We start from the raw sequence: 21,037 nt of genomic DNA, 5'->3' as shown, positions 1-21,037 counted from the left end.
ACCTCCCCTTCCACTCATGTATAGAGGAAGGGGCACCTCGGAAAAGTGACAAACCTCCCCTTCCACTCATGTTTGCTGATCTTCGGCTCACTCAACAATTAATGCGGATGCTATCTACGGATCTCAAGCCCTCCACGGCAAACAGTTGACCCGTTCGGCTACGTCCGATCAGCCACGACGACTCATTGGCTTCGGCCTGATCTCCTACGGCAATGCATTAATTCACACGATCGTGCATTAATTCATACGACGTGCTCAATCATGACAGTAACCCGTTCGCCCCGTCACATCACAGGTAATTCTATACCCTTCTATAAAAGGGGAACCCTTCCATCTTAGAGGGGGTTGGACTCTGAAACTCTTGAGACATATTTCCTCTCCTCCCATACATTTGCCCCCTCTGACTTAGACATCGGAGGGCCGGCGCCGAAAATCCCGGCCACCGGCTTTTTGCAGGTCCCCCGGAGGATGTCGCCCGCCGATGGACCGCCACCCGCCATCTCACACCGGAGCTCCTCCTTCTTAGCTGACGGCCGCCGCCCCCGGGTCCCATTTCCAGCAACACTTATCAATTGCAATCTATCATCATAAATTTATTCTTTTATTACAATAAGTTGCATTTTGGTATCTGTAGGTTTTCCTTTCGGGTTTTCTTGTTCAGTTTGGTGGGTGTGATAAATTCTTGTCTGCTGACTAATAGGTCCATCCTAAATGTTGTATAAGAATATAGGACTCTGCAAGATGCTATGGTGGCTGGTAGTCCCAAGTGCATTTTATTTTTCGACTTTGTTCTAGCCAAGTGCATTGTGGTTATGAGCTAAACATGGATGCTTGCTCAAGTATGAGCACATACTGAACCTGATATGAAGCATCAAGTTATATCCATGGAAATGTCTAGAATAATTTATTATGTTGTTTGCACTGGGTATTTTTGTTTGTTGACCTGATCAACTATAAGGATAAACGTAATTGGGTAACATGTAGTGGATTTTTTGTCCACAGAATAATTAATTATCAAAATGTTTTAATTTGGAAAACATGAGCATGCTTATAGAAATGTGGATAAAGGCTTAATGAAATGCACAGTTTGATCACTACTAAAATGTTTTTACATGCATTATCCAGAAAATGCTACAAAGCATGAATGCATGCAGTTGTAGGACTGCAATGAGATTTGGAAAACTGACTTGACCCTGTCTTTTATTTGCTTCTACAAATCTCTATTGGCATTTCTGAGCTCTTTGTAATCTATGAGTATAGTTTTAAAAGTAGCCCTAAAAGAGTTAGCTCGAGAATTTAGTTTGAGAACAGCAAAGGGGAAGATGGTTGTTCGATAATGTGACTTCTACTTTGGAGTTGGTTTTCAGATACTTATTATCCTGCCATGTTCTTATTGATCTACACTAAAATGAATGTATCTTGGTTTGTCATGCCTTCTATAGTGCTTGTGCCCTTCGGGCATGTTAGTCGTCGAGTATGAAATAGTTGGCATACTCTAATTTGATACTACTATGCCGAGAAGTATATATCTCATGGTTTATGTTATTCTTGATTATTATAAAGATAGTTATATAATAAAATGTTGATGGCCTCCTGTTTTACATTTTGGCTGTTGTTGCCTGTGGAAATGCTTTTTTCTCAGATAGGTTGGATTATAATGATGTGTCATCCTGTACAAACTACTTTGCGGTGTTCTTGGAGATTTGGTAAGTACTTCAAAATTTAAACTTATGATGATTCCCCTGTATCTGTTACCTTGCAACGATCTAAATAAGTTTTAAAGGCCTGTGGACAATAACTGGGTGCATGCATGGATCTCTTGATCTTCGAGTCACTTGGTACGTAAATTGCTCGAGTGACAAAAATATTAGAGCTTATTTTAAAGTTTATGGATCGGACTATAATGACAACCATCGCTATGATTCATCAACCAGATATTTGAACTCTGGTTTCTTGTCGCCCTCTAAAATGCTAGTTGTAATTAGTATGAAACCTTTTTCTTTTCCGTCCGATAAAAAAGGGGAGGGAAGGGTAGAATGTAAAACATATAGAACCGTATCTTCAGCAAGTACTTTGGTTCGAAGAGACATAGATAAAATATCATAATTTATATTTTCCAAATGTATGTCACAATCATGTATTTATTTGTCATATTTTGTTAATCTTTTCTCATCTTACTTTTTTTTTTTTTATGTGGTGCTTTATGTATGTTAGGGACGCATTTGGTTTGCATGAAGAGGAGAAGGAAAAGTGCAGTCAACAAAATGATGAAAAAATATCTTATATTTAGTTAGAGTTTTTAAAGAATAGAGATGGAAAGTTGGCTTTCCCATAAAAAAATCAATATAGGAAAAAAAAATTAATATGGAATGTGACAAAGTCTAATTCCCACCGATTGAAAAGTGAGATTTTTTTTTTCCAAATATAGTCTTAAGCTTTTAGATATAATCGGATAAGGTCTCTCTCTTTATTAAGAACATATAACATATGTTTTACACAACTTTTTCAAGAAAGTAGATATTCAACCAAACATAAGTTATTCTGAAATGTACCACTTTTTTTATAGTCAATAAACATGCAGAAACCACTTCTTCAGACATCAGCTTTCTAGAAAAAATATTTTAATAATTTTTTTTTTTGCGAACTAAATGAGTATATTAAATATTTTACAAAGGCTATTGCAGCTAGCACCTTATCTTCCCAATTCTCATGTTTCCCACCGGATACGTACTTGCACGGGAAAAAATAACAGAACTTTTATCCTTTGCTATCCTTTCCTAGGACAACCTATCCTTAGTCTCCGACTCTATATTGGCCCCTTTAGTGTGCTATGCTGCGGCAACATTGGTAGAGAGGAAAATAAATAAATAAAAGGTGTTTGTTGCAAGAGGGATCTTACGAGTGGCTTACAGGGATGAAGGTTTTTTTTTATAAAAAAAAATTCTTCTAATGATGACAGTGAATCCTTCTCTACAATATTTCTAAAAAAACTTTTTAATTCAATTGGAGAATATATATATATATATATATATATATATATATATATATATATATAGAGAGAGAGAGAGAGAGAGAGAGAGAGAGAGAGAGAGAGAGAAATGGACTGGGTTGCCGATTAGTATATAAAAAGTTTTCTCAATCCACACAAATCTAGCCGGGCAACTCAGTATTCAACTATCTCCATATACTAATCCCCTCGTGCCATGCAGCGGAAACTATTTTTACCTAAATGGTTGGATATAACATTACAAGTGTGAATTAGATCGTAAGGCTTCTCATAATATATGTACAATTTTGGGAACACAAAATATTTATTAGCATCTCTCTGCTCTCTACGGATCCTCTTCAATATTTCTGTCTTCAATAACCCCACTATTGATCTCTTTTCAGATCCCTTTTCAGTTTCTTATTCACTTAGAAAGGTGGCTATCGTATACAGCTCATGTACAGTTACAACGGCTATAGTGTCTGGTTATATACTGATATACAGTCACGTCACTAACTAAGTTAATGTACAGTTAAGCTAAAGCTAAACTAACATTATGTTATTGTAAACAACAAATCACCTTCATTATCTGAACCTTCAAAATGGCGTTCTTCTAAACAAGGAACGAAGAAGATAAAGCCCGTAACGTGATTGGTAAACGAGGAATTGTTTTCCTCCCATCCAAGGTATGGTCATTGGGCTTTGCGTATCCCCATCACAGCATCACCTTTGTTTCACAGCTTCCTAGGTTGTGAGCATCTTTAAAAGAAAGTAATTTTGTCTTCGAAGGGACAACTATGATGGGAAAGTTACTTTCTTTTTGATGAAGGAGGGGAAAGCTACTTTCGATTCCACATTTAGACCCTTCTACGACATCGAGCGAACCCATGCATGGCTCGGACCATTTCCATTCAAATGGTCCTTTTCAGAGAAATGCTTGCGTGATGACGTAGGTGTACCAAATTCTTTTCACTATGTATATATTATTCTATGATGTGATGGCCATAAAAGAGGCTCTTAAATACAAGACAAGTGGGCAGGAGTACCGGAGTACCATGACAATTACTAAAGGTGCAATCTTTGAACGAATCTTTGTTACATCAAGCAAATCTAGAAAGAAATTTAACCATAGGATTAATTCCATGCACATTGTCATGTTCATGTGGACCATCCACGCTGTATACCGGATCCATGTACAAATATTATATCAAATTTCTGTTAGGTGAACTAATCTTGTTGTAGTTTCACATGAAATAAAGGACCTGGACACAGCAGTGGGTATCTCATTTATGTGGCCATAACAGTTACAATGAGAAGCTGAACACCCCCAAAAAAGTTATATTGAGAAGAAGGTAGCTTTGTTATTTTTTCCTTGCAATGAGACATACAAACTATACCATACATGTGTATTCATGGTTGTGTTTTTTTTAATTTTCCTTCAGTTCTTACTTAAACAAATTATGTACCTCATGTGACAGTAGTTTAGTTTAAATAGGTTTTTTTGCACGTTACATCAAATATTTTGCTGATATTGCATATAATTCGAGCTGGAAAATATTAAACTATATTGTAATAAACACCTTGGGTTAGTTTTCCATGAGGATGAAGGCGTAATTCCAGGCATTAAAGGAAGAATGATTGAAGTTTCCTCTTCTTTTTCCCTTCTGGCTAAAAGAATTACCGTCCCATTTGTGATCTCTATTAGGTGGATAAACTCCTTTCTTGTCTTCTTTTGGATTTGAAGGTGGACAATTGATACAAAGTGAAACTCGTCTCGCAAGCAAATAAGTGAACAATACGTTAAATTGCACTCTAGAGCGCATCAGTTACAAAATTTATTGAAATTACTACCACCACTACAAGTCGAATTTCAAGCTCAAACTAATTCCATGATGTCTACACCGATTATTTTTTTAATGCACTTTGAATTACATCAATTAGAACTTGGATAAAAAAGTTATGGCTATTTTGTTGAAAAACTAACAAGTTGATCTATTCCCGATCAAGTTTAACTTATTTAACCCAACCCTTCAATCTTTATTATATCTCGTCTATTTGGTTGCTTTTTCTGGAGACAAAATGGGAACAACCTTTCTCGAATGGCTTCCTTCGACTCAGGATCTTGCATGTTGCATCTGTCGCATTGCAGAGAGCAATATAAATTTGGACTATAATCACTATCCCGCATGTTGGGTAAGTATCCCATGGTTGGGATAAAACAATATTTTCATTGCTCCATATGTTTTGGGACTATAATGAAGCAAAAAAGAGAGAGAAACACACACACATGCACACACATATACTTATGTCTACATGTTTAGGCTCTGATATAACATTTGGTTTAGCAACACTATGAGCTCGTTTGGTTCGCGAAAAAAGAAGAGGAGAAAGTATGGTCAACGGAAAAGTAAAGAAATGCCTCTTGTTTGGTTGGAGTTTTCAAAGGAGAGAGACGGAAAAGTTGTATTCCTATGGGAATATGATTCTCACGTTTTATAGAAAAGTTTTTCCTATGAGAAATATGGACAAATTACTTTTCCGTGAGCAGGAAATCGAAATATTTTTATTTTTTTTCTAAAAAGGTCCTTCAACTATCCTTATTTGATCCAAAGCATTAAATACCTAATTTTTATTAAGGGTATAATAGGAATTACACACAACTTTAATAGAAAAGTGAATGATCAACCAAACATAAGCATTCTGGACATCTGTTACTTTTTCTTGGTCAACCAAACATGCCAAAAGTACTTTCTCAGGCATCATCTTTTCATAAATCTGCTTCCCAAAAATTATATTCCTATGAATAAAAATGCTTTCCGCGAACCAAACGAGCCCTACATTGATTCTTGAGCAAATGGAATGATATCATCCCATCAATAAGCATCCACAATATATATCATGAGGGATGCGGCTTGGAAGACTTACATGACAGACACAATTTTATATATTGCAATAGGCATAGGCCAATCAAATGCATTACGATAAGAAAAAGAGCTAGTGATATGATTAATTACCTAGCACCAATTTCTTGGAGATATGTAAACCTTATTTTAGTGGTAATTATCTTATTGATATTGCAAATATCAAAACCTCCTTGGTTAATTGGATCACATAGTTAATCTCCATCATGATGGCCTTAGGCACTTCAAGATGAAAACATAAATTGATCAATAAGGCCTGTCAATACCATAATAGCTTAGCGAGAAAAAAACCTTGCATCATGTCTTAGATATTAGGTTTGAATAATCTATGTCCAGGTACTTGCTCGAACCCATAGTAACATTCAAATTAAGCATTAGCCTTTGTTTGACCCATGTTCTGTACCTTAAGCCTCTTGCCACAATCATGATAATGCAATATTCAAGACCTAGATAATTGTAATTGAAGGAGGATATTATTTCTTGAGTGCAACTCGACAAGGAAAGGAGTAGTTTTCGTATAACGTCCTTTTCTAAAATTCTTTCTTTAAAGATGACAAAACATCTCATGGCAAGTATTTTTATCTATTTTGTTTAGAAGAAAAAATACCTCATAAATCATTTTGTAAATTTTTTTTATGTATATCTTTATTATTTGGCCATGGGCCCCTTATGAGTCGACTTCTTCTCTTATTTTTCCTTTTTTGAATAAAGGTAATTGATTACGAGGATTTTTTAGTGGTATGCGGCCTTTGCATTTCTTAAGATGGTGAAATTAGCTGTTTTAGATCGGCCTTTCGGGGGAGTTGGAGAAATTGATGAATCGTACAAATGATGCAATATGCCATATGAATTTCCTGGTGGGCTTAATTGGTTGAAAACTAAAAAACTTTACCTGCAATGGGACCAAGGTTGACAATGTTAGTGTTGAGTTGTCACTCCATGCACGAGTATTCTATATACGGATTCAGCCCGGAGATTAACTTATGGAAATCTGCATAGTCTGTCATCTTGTGCACAAATTCGGATGCACCATGAAGTGGCATATGGATAATTTTTTTTTTTTGCTGAAATAGGTGTATCATACATAGTGGGTACGAATATACCTAAAAAAATCAAAAAATAACAAATTCCAAAATGCATCGGGTAGTCCCCCTCCCCCAACCACAGAGCTTTTCCGAAATGGTTAGTCACATATGATGCTATCTAATCTGCTACCCTGTTGGCCTTGCGATATACATACTTAGCCTGCAAGGCCATCCCACCCCTCACCATCGTCTGAATATCCCTAAAGAGCGGGGGGTAATCACCCACCCTTTCCATACTTTGCCGAATCCAGCTAATGACAGTAGCGAGTCGCCTTCGAGCACTAAGGTGCTCGCTTGTAGCACGTGTCAAGCATACCTTAGGCCAGTCTAAGCTGCCCTCAACTCCACCTCTGAAACAGGGGTATCGAAGATCTGGTACCAACCAGCCACAACCATTACGGAGTTCGGACCCCTAATGATGAAGCCCGCTTCTCCCCTGCTGCTGCCATCCAGTACATATCCGCTAAAATTAATCTCAAGAAAACTCGAGGGTGGAGGCTCCCAGGTGAAGACTAATGAGCGAGACTCTCTAAGAGCAAGAAAGAAACCCAGATATCCCGAGCTGTCAAAGTTCCTCCCAACATATATGACTAAGTAATCTAGCTCCGGACTTTCTCGACAACGAACCTTGATGGGGGGTAGCCCTCATCAAATGTCCACGCATTTCTGTATAGTTGATCTGATACGCTATACATGCATATGGCCAAAGTGCAAGTCTTATCCCAGATGGCCCATAGACCCAGCCCACAGATTTAATAGGTGGGTGATTAGCGATCCCAGTGGAACGGGAATAACCAATCCGCATTCTAGGCGGTGGTCAGCGTACCAAATTCCCGATTAACCCCGGCGTTTACCGCGGCTCCCTCGCGACGGCGATTGATGCAAACCTCCTCTCACGGCGTTAACAGTGGCCCTCGGCATAGGTCGCGGGCCGTGCGACGTTATCACGAGCCGCGTGTCCCACACCTCTCTTAGAACAAGCCACGACAGCCGGCCAGGTGGCAACCGGTGGTTCGCCGGCCCCATAACGCCGTGGCGGCCTTCACACGAGCCGGCAGAAACCGGTTGTGAACTTCCATGCGAGTCACCACAGAATGTAATTTTATAGGGCCATCGTACAGGTACGGAAATAGGAGAGCCCATCAACAAAATCAGGCCACTTGATCATTGGACTTTTGGTGGATACTCTTTGATTGTACGGTGTAGATTGCTTCGATGAGTCTAAAATTAAGTATTCATGATGGACTGCACAGTTGTTTCCTGTATGAGACTCGCATCAAACCGACAGAATTAAATAATAATACTTTATTTAACTGGAATATACTCACATGCGGTAAACTAACCTCCAATGCCGACCTCTCTTGGAAGTTGGAACATTCCGTCATAAATTGTGCTGCGTATTGCCTAGGGCGGTGATCCACCTGACGGTCCAATATAACGGCTGAAAAAATACGAGCTTCTTTCATTCGTTTGCAGATCACCGTCGGTACGTTTAACTGGAGTCTCTTTCTCGTGTCCTGACCCCTGAGCTTAGCCCTAAGGCCTAAGCTCTGCGGTGAGAGTGTTTTAACTTTGCCGCATGTGACGATAATCATCGTTCCGTTACGGCTTCAACCCGCTTCGTGAGCGATTACAGCTCACAACCAGTGGAAGGATAAACGCATAAGAGTTATATGAGGATTTCGATCTGCCGTCCGTCTGGCGGCGTCGAGCCATCACGTCAGCTCTTTATGCCGTCATTGTCAAGGAGAACTGACGCTCTGACGAGACGATCGGGATACACGATCATGATCCCGTACATAATTTCCTATGCGGGGGAAGTACGGAGACAGTGCCGACATCCAGCTTAACCAATTGGTATGCTCCACGCAAGAAACGAACAATGCGAAGTAAAAGCAAAACAAAACAAGATCATGCAGTTTGGCGATGTGGCATCTTTTGATCAGATCTGCACGCTGCGATGACGTTCTGGGCTCCTACAGCGGATCATTCCCTCCAGGCTGCTCCCCCGCGTCTATAAACGGCCCATGGCTGGGGGCTTCTCCGGCCCTCCTTCCGTCGATCGACATCGCGTTCCCATCTTTTTCTCTCGATTCATCTCCAAAGAACTCCAAGATTCCAAGCTCCTTTCTCGCCAAGCCAACGTCCGTTTCCCAAGCTGTCCGCCCCTTTTTCTCGTTGGTTATACTCTCTCTCTCTCTTCTCCATTCGATTCATTTCGCTCTCTTGGACTCGAAGCATCCAAGGAATCAATCTCGCTTTCGCTCAGCTTTCCACGTTTTCCCCACGGAAACAAGGTACGTGCCCTATTTTTGATGCGAAGGTCTGGGTTTTATCTCATTGAAATCGGTATCTTAACCTAAATTTACTGTAAATTTTACCTTTTTATACCCTTTTCTGTGTAAACAAACCATTTTTTGCTATTTGATTTATTCTTTATGCTTATGGAATCCACTTTTCTAAATTTTGTTGTCAGCTTTTAAATGAATTTAGTTCCATAATAATTTCAAAGCTATGTTGTTCGTGTATCCATTTTTCCATTCAATTTCTATCTTTTATCTTATTTTTTTTATTTGTCTATAGTTGGAATGAAATTTCTCCATCTTTAATTGATTGGCTTGTTCTTGAGGCGTAGCGAGATGGCGATGTATTTGGACAACGATTTGGAGTTCATGTTGGAGGGCTACATCGACATGCTTGAATTCGACGACGATGAAGACGACAATGATCCATTCGAAGTGATCGATCAGCAGCAAGAAAGATATGATTTTGACTTCGAAGGGGGCGATGACATGGTGCTCTCTTTTTCCCTCTTTTGTGATGGATTTGATGTGTTGATGAGAAAAGGATCTCATTTTTAGGGTGTTTGGCTGTTCAGGGAAGGCAGAGGAGTGACACCACGGCTTCCGAGGCTCGGAATGGGAAGGACATACAGGGGATACCGTGGGAGAGGCTTAGTTTTACGCGAGACCAGTACCGGGAGATGAGGTTGAAGCAGTACAAGAACTACGAGAACCTATTCCAATCTCGGGTCCAGCTGGAGAAGGTAAGCCTCGTCCAAAGTGCTTATTTTGCTTCTTTTTTTTTTGTTTATTTTGGATGAATTAGGTGTTTGAGGTATTGGGAATGATTGATTATTCTTTTTAAAAAGAATAAAAAGGTCGGTGTAGTGAATGTTAGTATTTGGGACTATTTATGGGGGTGAATTTTCTGATTTGGGTTCACATTTGTTTCTTTGTTGAGGAAGGACCTAGTTTAATGGGCAACATTTGGTTATGGTTAATTTGATTCCTTTCTTGTAAAATGAAGTTATGGTGCAGCATTTCTATGATGGTTGTGGATGGATTCGGGAATAGTAGGCCCCCTACATAGAAGACATGGGATTTGTCCATTCAATGGCAATTATAATTACTTCAAACCTAATAACACAAACTGTTGGTCCAAAAGATGCAGGAAGGGGGGAGAGCAATCTTCTTATTATTTTTCCCCCTTTTTCTTCTCCACTTATCTAAGTAGAGTTCTTTGCCCCTTAGTATGACATGATTGGTGAAGAAGGGCAAATATATAGAGTTGGAACAGGGTTAAAGATTATGGCTATGTTAAGGCAAGTAGTTTGTTTTATCACATATCTTTTCTGGTAAAGACTTATGGAAGTCAAGAGGGCTCTTGCGGCTAACACCTACAAGTTGGGAGATGCTTGATAATAATTGTTGTGAGACAAGTATAATTGGCCCTTGCAAAGAAATTTAAAAAAGATCTTCCCTGTCCCTTATGTAAATGTGCACAGATGCAGGCAAAGAGAGGGAGATAGAGAATGCACCACATACAAATAGAGCAACTCTGGCTTGTTCACTTGCTCCGATGCAATACACCAAGCAGTCGTTCAAACAATTGCTTAGAAACTTAAGCAACTTGGCTAAATTCCCCTCTTTTTGTCCATCTTACTCCTTTAAGCTTCAAAAAGCAATTTTGTACATTATTCACTTTTGTTACTTGGAAGTTTTACTTCATAGTTACAATTTAGTATTGGAATTTATCTTGTCCTGATCAACTACATCTTTTTGTGAATAACATACAATTTGCTGCTCTTTACGATATTAGAAATTAATTCATGTATGCCATGTGCAAAGAGTTAAGGACTTGAGGCTAGGGTAGTGATAGGCAGTTCTCGTCAGGTCAAAAAACCCTGAACTCATACCCGATCCATTTATTTCATATGGAACCATGCCCAACCCGCCAACCCGATTAGAGCTTCATTTGGTAGTCATGTATAAGTGAAAACAAATGAGGGTCTTGAAGAGTGGATCTATGGTTCATGTCCAAATAAAGTGAGAAGAGAGGAACTTAACATGGAGAAGGGTGTGATAAATTATGAACAAGATTTCCACTTTGATTTTTCACCAGTATTTTTGTTCTGCCTCTCAACCTCATGGTGCATGGCCTTCTTTATAATGTTAATTAAGCCTTGACTAGCTCTTGGTCTGCCACATAAATACCACTATACTTAAGACCTAGGACTGGGTTTTAAGGGCTTGTTCGCCCATAATTACCTGTCATGTCCAGGGCTGAAACCCAAATCCAATCAGTGTATGGTTGGTTTGGTATGGTCTTACCCAATTTTGACATTGTCATTTAAAAAGTAACAAAAAAGAAAAAAGAAAACTAGCTTTTTTTTTCAAGGAGGGATCAACTGATTAGTAGGTCCGAGTCAGCAGTTGCCATCCATAGCTTTAGGCCTTTGTTGCTGAAAATTTATCTGCCTCACAATATCGACTTTCAACTCTCCTAACTTTGCTATCTTTAAAGTCCGGCGTAATCTTAGTAGAAAATTTTTGTATACTTCTATTCTGTAGTATCTGCCTTTTTGCAAGAGGGTAGGCCCTAGACACGTCGGCTAGGTTGCTCCATTGTGATTTGGGTGTCATAGGTTTGAAAGATGGAAACAACCTCTCCGCACGTAGAGGTAAGGCTGCGTACCTCTGACCTTCCTCATAACCCATATTGGCAGGCCTCGAGCACTAAGATGCCCCTTTTTTATCTGCCTTCTTATATGCTTTTGTAGCATCCAGCTAATTATCTATATTAAGCTTTTGCATCCTTTTCAGTTTTATCTTTATTTCATTTTATGTTATGCACACATTTCTCGTAGTTCTGGTTGAAGTAATTATTTTAGTAGTCTTAATCTTAATTTAAGCTATTTTTAATGCTTCGCTATTATCTCTACTCCAGTTGAACTGTAATGTCTCTAATGATTTGTAAGAATTTACTTTTCATTGATGGTACTTCTACATGCACTCTCTGAGCAGGAATGCAAACAAGTGGAGAAGGGGAGCGGTTTCTATGATTTTCAATACAATACAAGGCATGTCAAGTCGTCAATTGTGCATTTCCAGGTACTTACTGATCTCCAATAGTTCTCCATTTCAATTGAAAGTCCAGAAGTTTGGGCTATGATTTGTTTACTAATTTTGTCAATTAAGAGGGTGCTTAACTGAGTAGTTCATCATGTGCTGATGGAATACTTTTTGCCCATTGTTGTAATCAGCTAGTTACCTTAGATCTTTTGGAAGTTTCTAAGAAAGCTAAACTAATGAAATTGCAGAACTAAATCTGTAAATACAAAACTATAAAAAACAAAGACATGAGCCATGTTGATGGTGTATGATTGATAGCGAAAATCATTTAGATATTCTGAGATTCCAGGCAAAGTTGTGTTATTGTATTGTCAGAATGGTTGGGGCATGTCTATGACTAGCACTGTCAAAAAGTGCTGTTAAATAAAGAAATGAAGTCTGTTTACCTGTTGGATAAATACATATAAATATTTCTTCTTCAGTTTCTAAGGTGCCACCAATAAGAGATTCATGTAATCATTAGATTGTGAACAGGATCACGCTTCCTTTATATTTCAAATTTATTATGGACTTAATTTTATGATTGTATTTAACTAATGTGCCATTAACTCATAACTAGTGTCACATGCAGCATATCTTCACTCTTTTGGTTGGAATCTTCCAATTTTGCAGGTCATTGGTACATATATTTACATATTACATGGACATGTGATTTGACTATTAAATTTCTATCTTTAATGAAGTATTTAGCTTTTCGAGGACCATTGCGATTTAGGAAGGTAAGGAATTTAATTATTTATGTTTGAAATAATATTGAACAGATACAATATTTGTCAATATTTGTTTTTTATTTCTTAGTGGAGTTCTAGGTGCATGCACAAGGTATGCCTATAACCCTGATTTTATGTCATTCCTACTGGAACTTATATTTACCACTTGGCTTGAGAGCTATGGTTGTATCTGTTTGTGAACATTGGCCTTCATTGCTCAAAATGAGGTAAATTGCAGCAAACTTTACAGGAAAGACATGGAAAACTGGAAGAATATTTATCAGTTATTTGAATTCTGCTGGAGAACTTAGTTGGAAAGCATTGCATGCTACTTCAACCTGGAAACTCCTTTGGTTTCTTGTTGGTTTCTCATGTATTTTCCATGTAATGTTGTTTTCCTTTTCCTGCTTTCGGACATTTTCTAAGCATTTTTCTACTTATCTAGGGCTTCCTACATTAGTTTCCCACAAAGGCAGATGTTCTACACTATGATTTTTGTCTACCAACCAATATCTCTAGAGTACCTTGCTAATAATCTATTTAAATGGGTGCAATGTAGAATGTTTAATTTATGAATAGTGGATTGGCTTCTCTCTCTCTCTCTCTCTCTCTCTCTCTCTCTCGTTTAAGCAAGGACTGTTTCCCTCCTTACACTCACTACAAGAAAAATTTGAGGAGAAGAACATGTAACTTGTGCTATGACTGTTGATTTCACAATGGGAGCAATTTATCTTATGTTTTATCTCATTCGATGTTGTCTGGTTCATGCTGTTCTGCTTCATTGAACTTTAACCATTTGATGTGACTGTTAACCCTCATGTCTAAAATTTAGCAGCGGACTGCCGTATAATTTGTTCTTTCAGCACTAAAGCAGGCGGAAGTGCTTTATGCGCAGCTGGCACAGTAAGAAGATCCTTTTGATATGGTATGATGGGATATATGTCTGTATCTAGCAGGCCCCCTCTATGAAAAATTGATGTTCCCTCTGTTTGTAGGCATGTTTGGGACATAAGAGGCCATATAACATTTTTTTCTGCAGGATTTTCAAGCCTTGCTGTTTGAACTTGGCTGATGCCATCTCTATTTTATGGATTTCTATAGTGTTTTACTTGATAAACTGACCATTGATGTCTATTTTTTGTATTCAATATTCAATAGATTTAATTATCTTCTGTTTTTTTAACTTTCATCCTACATGTCTGTGTCTGCTAAGTACATTTGCATTGTAATCTTCTTGGGCAGTCTTCACTGTGTTAGTTCCTTTCTATGCTAGTTTCTTTCTCATGTATAGAATACTTGGTCATCTTTGGGTAGTAGCTCATGCATTCATTTGAGGTGGATCAGTTAAATTAGTCACATGCGCTCTTACCTGGCATCTAATACTTTGGTATCAAGACTCCTTAAAAATCACTGGCTAGTCATCTTGTATGGTCATGAGAAGAATCTAAAATTACACTTAGCTAGGGGGATGCAGGCATCATTCTTGCTCCATTGTTGCAAATAATTTGGTTTCCCGTGCATGCTGACTGCTGAGAAGATTATCAGTCTCTTAACATGCAAAACTATATACAGGCAGTAGCCTGGGTTTTGGATGATTATTTTCTTTTTTTTAAACCTTTACTAGTACTCGGAGCCATATGATAGATTTTTTTTGAGGTTTTTCTTGGGTCAGGTCATTCATATGAGTAGTGTGTCTACTATCAATTTTGTTTATGTATCATACATATCTGGAATGTATATGAAATCATGAGAAACATGACCTTCATTTGGGTCATCTAAACTGCATAGTATTAATATAATGATTTTCTAAAATTCAGTTAATCTGCAACTCAGAATGCTTTTCTGGGTGCCTTTCAAGTTTTATTGAAAAGCAATTAGCTCTATATAACAATGTTTGACATTGTAAAACTGTAGCACAATCCAGTTGTGCCTGTGTGGCATCAATCAGAAAGTAAGGAGTCCAGTTCGTGTTTATTTATTGGAAATTAGCTTGGTGTTCTTTTAGGCATGTATGTGCATAATTGCCAAACTCTTTCATTGGCTTTCTCATTCTATTCCAGCAGAAATTTATTTTAATAACATTTACCGGATACTTACCTGGTACTAAATGCCTGTTTTCCAGGTTCCCAGTCCACATGTTCCTTTTGACTCATGACCCCGATGGTTGTGTTGTTCACTGACATTTTTAACTTGTCCAAGTCTTAAATTCCTCTTATGTTGGATCTTACAATCCTTAACTCTCTGTTTTTTGCATTCTCTAATACATACCGTTTTGGTCTGTTACATCTAAGAATGTCATGCACCTCGATCACAGTAAACATTTCTTCCTTTTAAAGATTAATTTCTAGAGAAGAAAGAGAATATTCGCTCCTCATCTCACTACCATTAGATAGCACAGTAGATGGATCTAAATGGTGCTGTCTAAGTGAGATATATGCATACAAAACCATGGTCAGAGTTGTACACACTAGGGCAGTCTTTGCGTGACGATGGTGCTGAACTTTTAGATAACCATAAATGAATAAGGCTTAACTATATATATATATATATATATATATATATATATAAAAGATAATGGTTTATGCTTATTGAAACAATGTAACTTGTTAACTCTGTTGTCGGAGTGATACTTCTAAAACATTACAAAAATGCCATAGTAACACCAATTCGTATTGAAGTTATGGTGGACTCTAGAACTTCGACTGTTATTTTATAATGGAAGTTGTGTTCTTCTCATGCAGCTTGTAGTGATTTGTCTGACAATTGGGTCTTTTTTGTAGTTGAGGAATCTACTGTGGGCAACCACGAAGCATGACGTCTACATGATGCAGAACTACTCAGTTATGCACTGGTCATCTTTGCGCCAGAGAAGCAAGGAAGTACTCAATGTAGCTGGACAGATTGCACCAACCGAGGTTCTCTTTCTATGCTAGATTTCATATTCATTAATATTTCTGTTTGTTACATCACTGAATTATACTTGGCTGTCCTACAGCGAAGTCGTGGATCTTCAGTTCAGCCTGTTTCAAGGGTACAGGTCAGCACAATGGCTGTAAAAGATAACTTAATGGTTGCTGGTGGTTTCCAAGGGGAGCTCGTATGTAAGGTGAGATGACTTTGCCCGAGGCTAAAAATTTTCAAGTTTATAGACCAATGTCCTCAAGTTTGGGTCTCCATTTCAGTACCTGAATCAACCTGGAGTGGTCTTCAGTACAAAAGTAACTAATGATGAGAATGCCATCACCAATGCAGTGGAGATCTATCAAACCTCTAAGTAAGAAATAGTATACTTCTCAACTTGTGGTGCTTTAGCTCTTGCATTAATATTTCTGCAGAATGCCATCTAATTAATCATCCTACAGTGGTTCCACCCATTTGATGACCGCTAACAATGACTGCCTTGTGAGGGCCTTTGACACTGAGAACTTCACCTTGCTCAGTCAATTTCCATTTTCTTGGTCTGTGAATGTGAGTGTCATTGATTACCAGTTGAACTCTCTTAATTCTGTTTGTTGTTAATAACTTGCTAATCTTGATTCTGAACCTCTCTTTTGCTATTCTGATGTAACTCATTGCTCTCTACAGAGTACTTCCGTTAGCCCTAATGGCAAGCTTCTTGCTGTTCTTGGGGACAGCGTAGACTGTCTTATAGCAGATTCCAAGTCAGGAAAAGTAAGCGTTGTTTCTATATTTCTGATTTCATGATGTGTATGGTAATCATTTCCCAGCCTCATCCTTTGGTTTTCTATTATGGTATCATTGTTTAGGTAATTGGAAATCTCAAGGGACACTTGGATTATTCCTTTGCATCAGCTTGGCATCCAGATGGACATATCCTGGCTACAGGGAACCAAGACACGACCTGCCGGTTATGGGATGTGAGAAATCTATCAGAGTCCTTTGCTGTACTTAAGGGGAGGATGGGCGCAATCCGGGGCGTCAAATTCTCTGCAGATGGCCGTTTCATGGCCATGGCTGAGCCAGCTGATTTTGTTCACATATATGATGCGAGGGCTGATTACTGCAAAGCCCAAGAGATCGATCTTTTTGGGGAGATTGCTGGCATGTCTTTTAGCCCTGCTACTGAGGCTTTCTTTGTGAGCACAGCAGACCGCACCTATGGGAGCCTGTTGGAGTTCAGCAGGAGGCATCATTATCAATATACGGATTGTTTCCTGTGATTGAGAGAAGGCTTGATTGGTAGTTTTCCCCTGCGGACCGATGAGCTCTATTTATCAGGTCAAAAGAAACGGGGGTAGTAGATGTGTCACTGGAATTCTTCTATGGTTTTGGGAGAGATTTTGATAATTGATCTTATAGAAGGTGGTTTTCATTTCCTAAATGCTGCATAGGAAAAGTTTGGAAAGTGATCTTCCTTCTTGTACAGGAGTTGTGGTAAATAGGTTTCTGTAGTCGTGTAAAGTGGTTGGTGTTCATCTGGAGGACATCTTGTTTTAAATTGGATCCTCCCCACTTTTTTTATTCTTCCATATATGACTCTCTTTTCTCCACTATTTGTTTACAGAAGCTGCTTGTACTTACAAAATTTTGGATGTGTATATCTATAGCTCTACAGAGTTGTCAGCTCACAACCTGTCTGAAATTATTGGTGCTTTAGGGTTCTGTTAACTGGCCATATTGTTTACGGTGCATTTTGGTCTGGCTTTACTTAAAAGTGTTTTAACTAGCATTCTGATAAATGAGATCAAGTTGCGTTTGTGGGCATATTCTAATTTAGTCAGCATATTTCATTTGGACAAGAAAATGGAATATAGTTCATATGATCTCGGTTCCAGCGTCTTGCAATGAGGTACATTAGTCTAAACATCATTGCGATGCTTATCGCATTGGTGTTTCGCAATGTAGTTCATAACATGCATTCTTCTTTTAGATTTTTTTTTAAATGTCCTCACTAATTTGGCCAAGACATTTAGGGATATAAAAGAGTTCACATGATCTTGGTTTTTTCAGATGTTTTGGGAGAGGTAGTTAAACTGTTTACATATGTTGCATCATTGGAACTTTAATTATTCTAAGGAATGGGATTATTTGGAACTCTTATTAATCCATGGAGTACTGGGGACTTTGGGAATCAAATTTAAACAGTAGCATTTCAAGAGCCAAGACCAACTCATGTAGGTTGGTATTGATATCTGAAAGTGCGTCAAATTTCGGTGATGAGTCGTCTAGCTCAAGAATTTTCTATGACTAGTAAAACATGCAGTCTTTTCTCAGAAACTGGGGTGGTCAACCAAAATCATAGTTATAAATAATGGTGTCTTATAATGGTCGTTATCGAGGGAAATAATGCAGAAAAATATATAAGGGCTGTTATCTTTTTGTTATAAAACTGTTATAACACAAAATAATGGCTAGTATTTTCCCATTATTTCTTTTACACTTTCTTCTTAATAAAATAATATTTACTTCAAATTATCGATTTTTCTCCCAAAATTCTCTTCAAAAAGTGATTGAACAGTTGAATAATCTGTTTCAATGTGACAAACGCGTTATTTCAAATTATGATACAAATAACTTCACCCGTCAGCATCATGAATGCCATCATTATTGGTTACAATAACTTGCTCTAATGGAAAAGACTGACAGAGATTTGAATAAATTACCTGTCAACAGAGTAAGGCTTCAAACTGCTAGAGCTAAGCCCCAGTCATCCAAGTTGTAGACCAATTTAAAAGCAACAAGGAACGTTCGTGGCTGTTGAGGTTTGTCAGATTTCCTCCTTTTGTGTTTGCCTTATCCGACAGGTCAGGCAATAGGAAATTATCATTAACTGCTTCTCATATGTTTTAATCGCTGAGGTTGACAGCATTTCAGCAGCCTCCTTTAATTTAGCTGTGAAGAGGCACTTCTGCCATGGAATTAGATGTCATTGATTTTTCAGAAACCAAAAACTTGAAATCGCCTGTAAATTTCTGAACTTTTCTTAGTTTCGAACCTTTTGTTTGACTAGCTTCTGGCAAAATTTCACCCACGTCAATCAGTTAAATGCATGCATATTAACTAATCTACTGGCAAAGGAAATTTAAAGAGATTCTAAAGATATGCTTTGTTTTTCAGTTTTTAAATAGGATTTTTTTTTGAATGAATATGACATAATACTTGAAAGAGATGTATATGGATGACAATCATCATTTTAAAGATCGTAAATGCTCAATTTTTTTTCATTGTAATATCATGATGAATTGTTTGGATTCTTTAAATAATATATCTTGATTTAATTATAAGCCTATGCATTGGGTAGATCTTAAATACATATATAAGATCAAGAAATTCAAATAAAAAATTTTTGGCCAACTTTTTTTGGTGAAGTTCTGGACCGTTACAAGTATGGTTACAGTTAACATATAGTTAGTAAATCAGGATACCGATGGGTGACAAGGGTCAACCTGCAGCTAGGCTGATTTCATCTTGTTCTGAGTGAATCCATGGGTCGAGCATGTAATTTTACTTTCGAATAAAGTTGGAATAATTATATCATCTATAATTTCATGCAACTTTTTAGGGTTTCCAAAACAAGTCCAATTATGACATGTGCAACCAAGGGAAACTTATGTTTTTGCTAGTGTGTGATGCTCGCTTATGCTGTTCGAAATCAAAATTCTTGGTCAAATACATACCAAATTCATTGCATGGCATTGTGCAAGAGATTTTTTTTTTTTGAATTGTATATTTTTTTAATATACCTCTAAAACCCACTACTGTTGGTGATGCAAACTCATGGGCCCTATGTACCCCTCAAAATAATTGCATACATAGAAAGATGTTAGTTGCATTGTCACACAACTGACATGCAGCAAGTTTTTTCTTTTCTTTTCTCCACTTAAACTAAACTAGAAGGAAGTAAAAAGTCAAAAAAAAGAAAGCAGGACAAGCATGCATGTGCAACTGCCCCTCCCTTTCTTTAAAGCCTCACGCGGTGTGTAATTTTTTCTTCTTGATAAACAAAACAATTGGATAAATATTGGTAAGTTAGAAGAGTCGAATGAGATTTTTCCATGTCATTATCAATACCTTTGGGAGGAAGGAAAGAAGGAAGGAAGAAAGGAAGGAGTCCCTGCACTAAGGGCAACGGCACCCCTGGATAAGAAAAGGAAATTTCTTTCCCTTCTTGAAAATATGCAGCACTAATATCCCTCCAAGTGTGGGACTCCTTGCAGGGAGTATAGTTAAATGCGTCAGCTTGACTCACTGGGAGTAATTATAAGTTTTCAATGACCTTGACTACATTCAATGGTAGAGCCATGTTTTTTATTTGTCCAGAGGCATCTTATACTGCATTAAAATACATATTAGCCATGCCATATATGATTTATATTACAATTTTAAGCATTCAGTATATATTTACTTAGAGACCTCTCGCAAGACTAGTTTGATGACTTGCATAACAAATCAAAGTTTATATTCTCCCTAGCAAGGGATTGGAATCTGTTTTTTATTTTATTTTATTTTATTTTATTTTATTTTTTTACGTCAGCGGCTTATGTAGGGCGGATATGAATGCGGCCAACAAAATTAGAAAGCAAAATACTAAATAGCACCGGCCCATGGTCTGTCCAGATGAAGCTTCTAGAATGGTGAGCGCAAAAGAAGCCACCCAGTCTGCCGCACCATTCGCCTCCTGATAGATGTGCATAGCCTGATGGGAGGCGTACTCCTCTAATAATCTATGAATGTCGTGGAGCAGCGGCCGATTTTCAACTAAGCGGCCTCGATCTCGGATCCACTCGATTACCGTAGCTAAGTTTCCTTCGAGAAGGAGGCAGTCCGCGCCCAGTATCCACTTCGCAAAGAAGACACCCTCTTAGGTAGCTCGAAGCTCGGCGCACACCACTAACGAGTCAAAGATCCGCCGACCTCCTGCCGCTGCCAGCCTGGCGTCATGGTCTCTGATGACGAACCC

General features: G+C 38.1%; 1 protein-coding gene across 5 annotated transcripts; it reads left to right on the top strand.

The window, feature by feature from the left end:
- The first annotated feature begins 8,915 nt into the window (after positions 1-8,915).
- On the top strand, positions 8,916-17,705 carry LOC103720311 (putative WD repeat-containing protein C2A9.03). Of its 5 annotated transcripts, none has more exons than XM_008809955.6 (10): positions 8,916-9,289; positions 9,628-9,787; positions 9,871-10,038; positions 12,299-12,385; positions 15,897-16,031; positions 16,112-16,222; positions 16,299-16,390; positions 16,479-16,584; positions 16,702-16,788; positions 16,884-17,705. In XM_008809955.6, the coding sequence occupies exons 1-10, from the start codon at positions 8,919-8,921 to the stop codon at positions 17,295-17,297; spliced, it is 1,731 nt and encodes a 576-aa protein (XP_008808177.4). In that variant the 5' UTR covers positions 8,916-8,918; the 3' UTR covers positions 17,298-17,705. The 5 variants fall into 5 exon arrangements, with proteins under 5 accessions (XP_008808177.4, XP_008808178.4, XP_038975863.3 ...); XM_008809956.6 differs by having other exon boundaries at positions 9,022-9,289; positions 9,622-9,787; XM_039119935.3 differs by having other exon boundaries at positions 9,038-9,289; positions 9,576-9,787.
- The last annotated feature ends 3,332 nt before the right edge of the window (positions 17,706-21,037 follow it).

Source organism: Phoenix dactylifera, chromosome 7 (assembly GCF_051530095.1).
Source record: "Phoenix dactylifera cultivar Ajwa chromosome 7, Ajwa_hap1_PhDact_Kaust_v1.1, whole genome shotgun sequence".
NCBI lineage: Eukaryota > Viridiplantae > Streptophyta > Magnoliopsida > Arecales > Arecaceae > Phoenix > Phoenix dactylifera.
The sequence above is the reverse complement of the archived record's forward strand: the minus strand, read 5'-3'. Positions and strand labels throughout refer to the sequence as shown.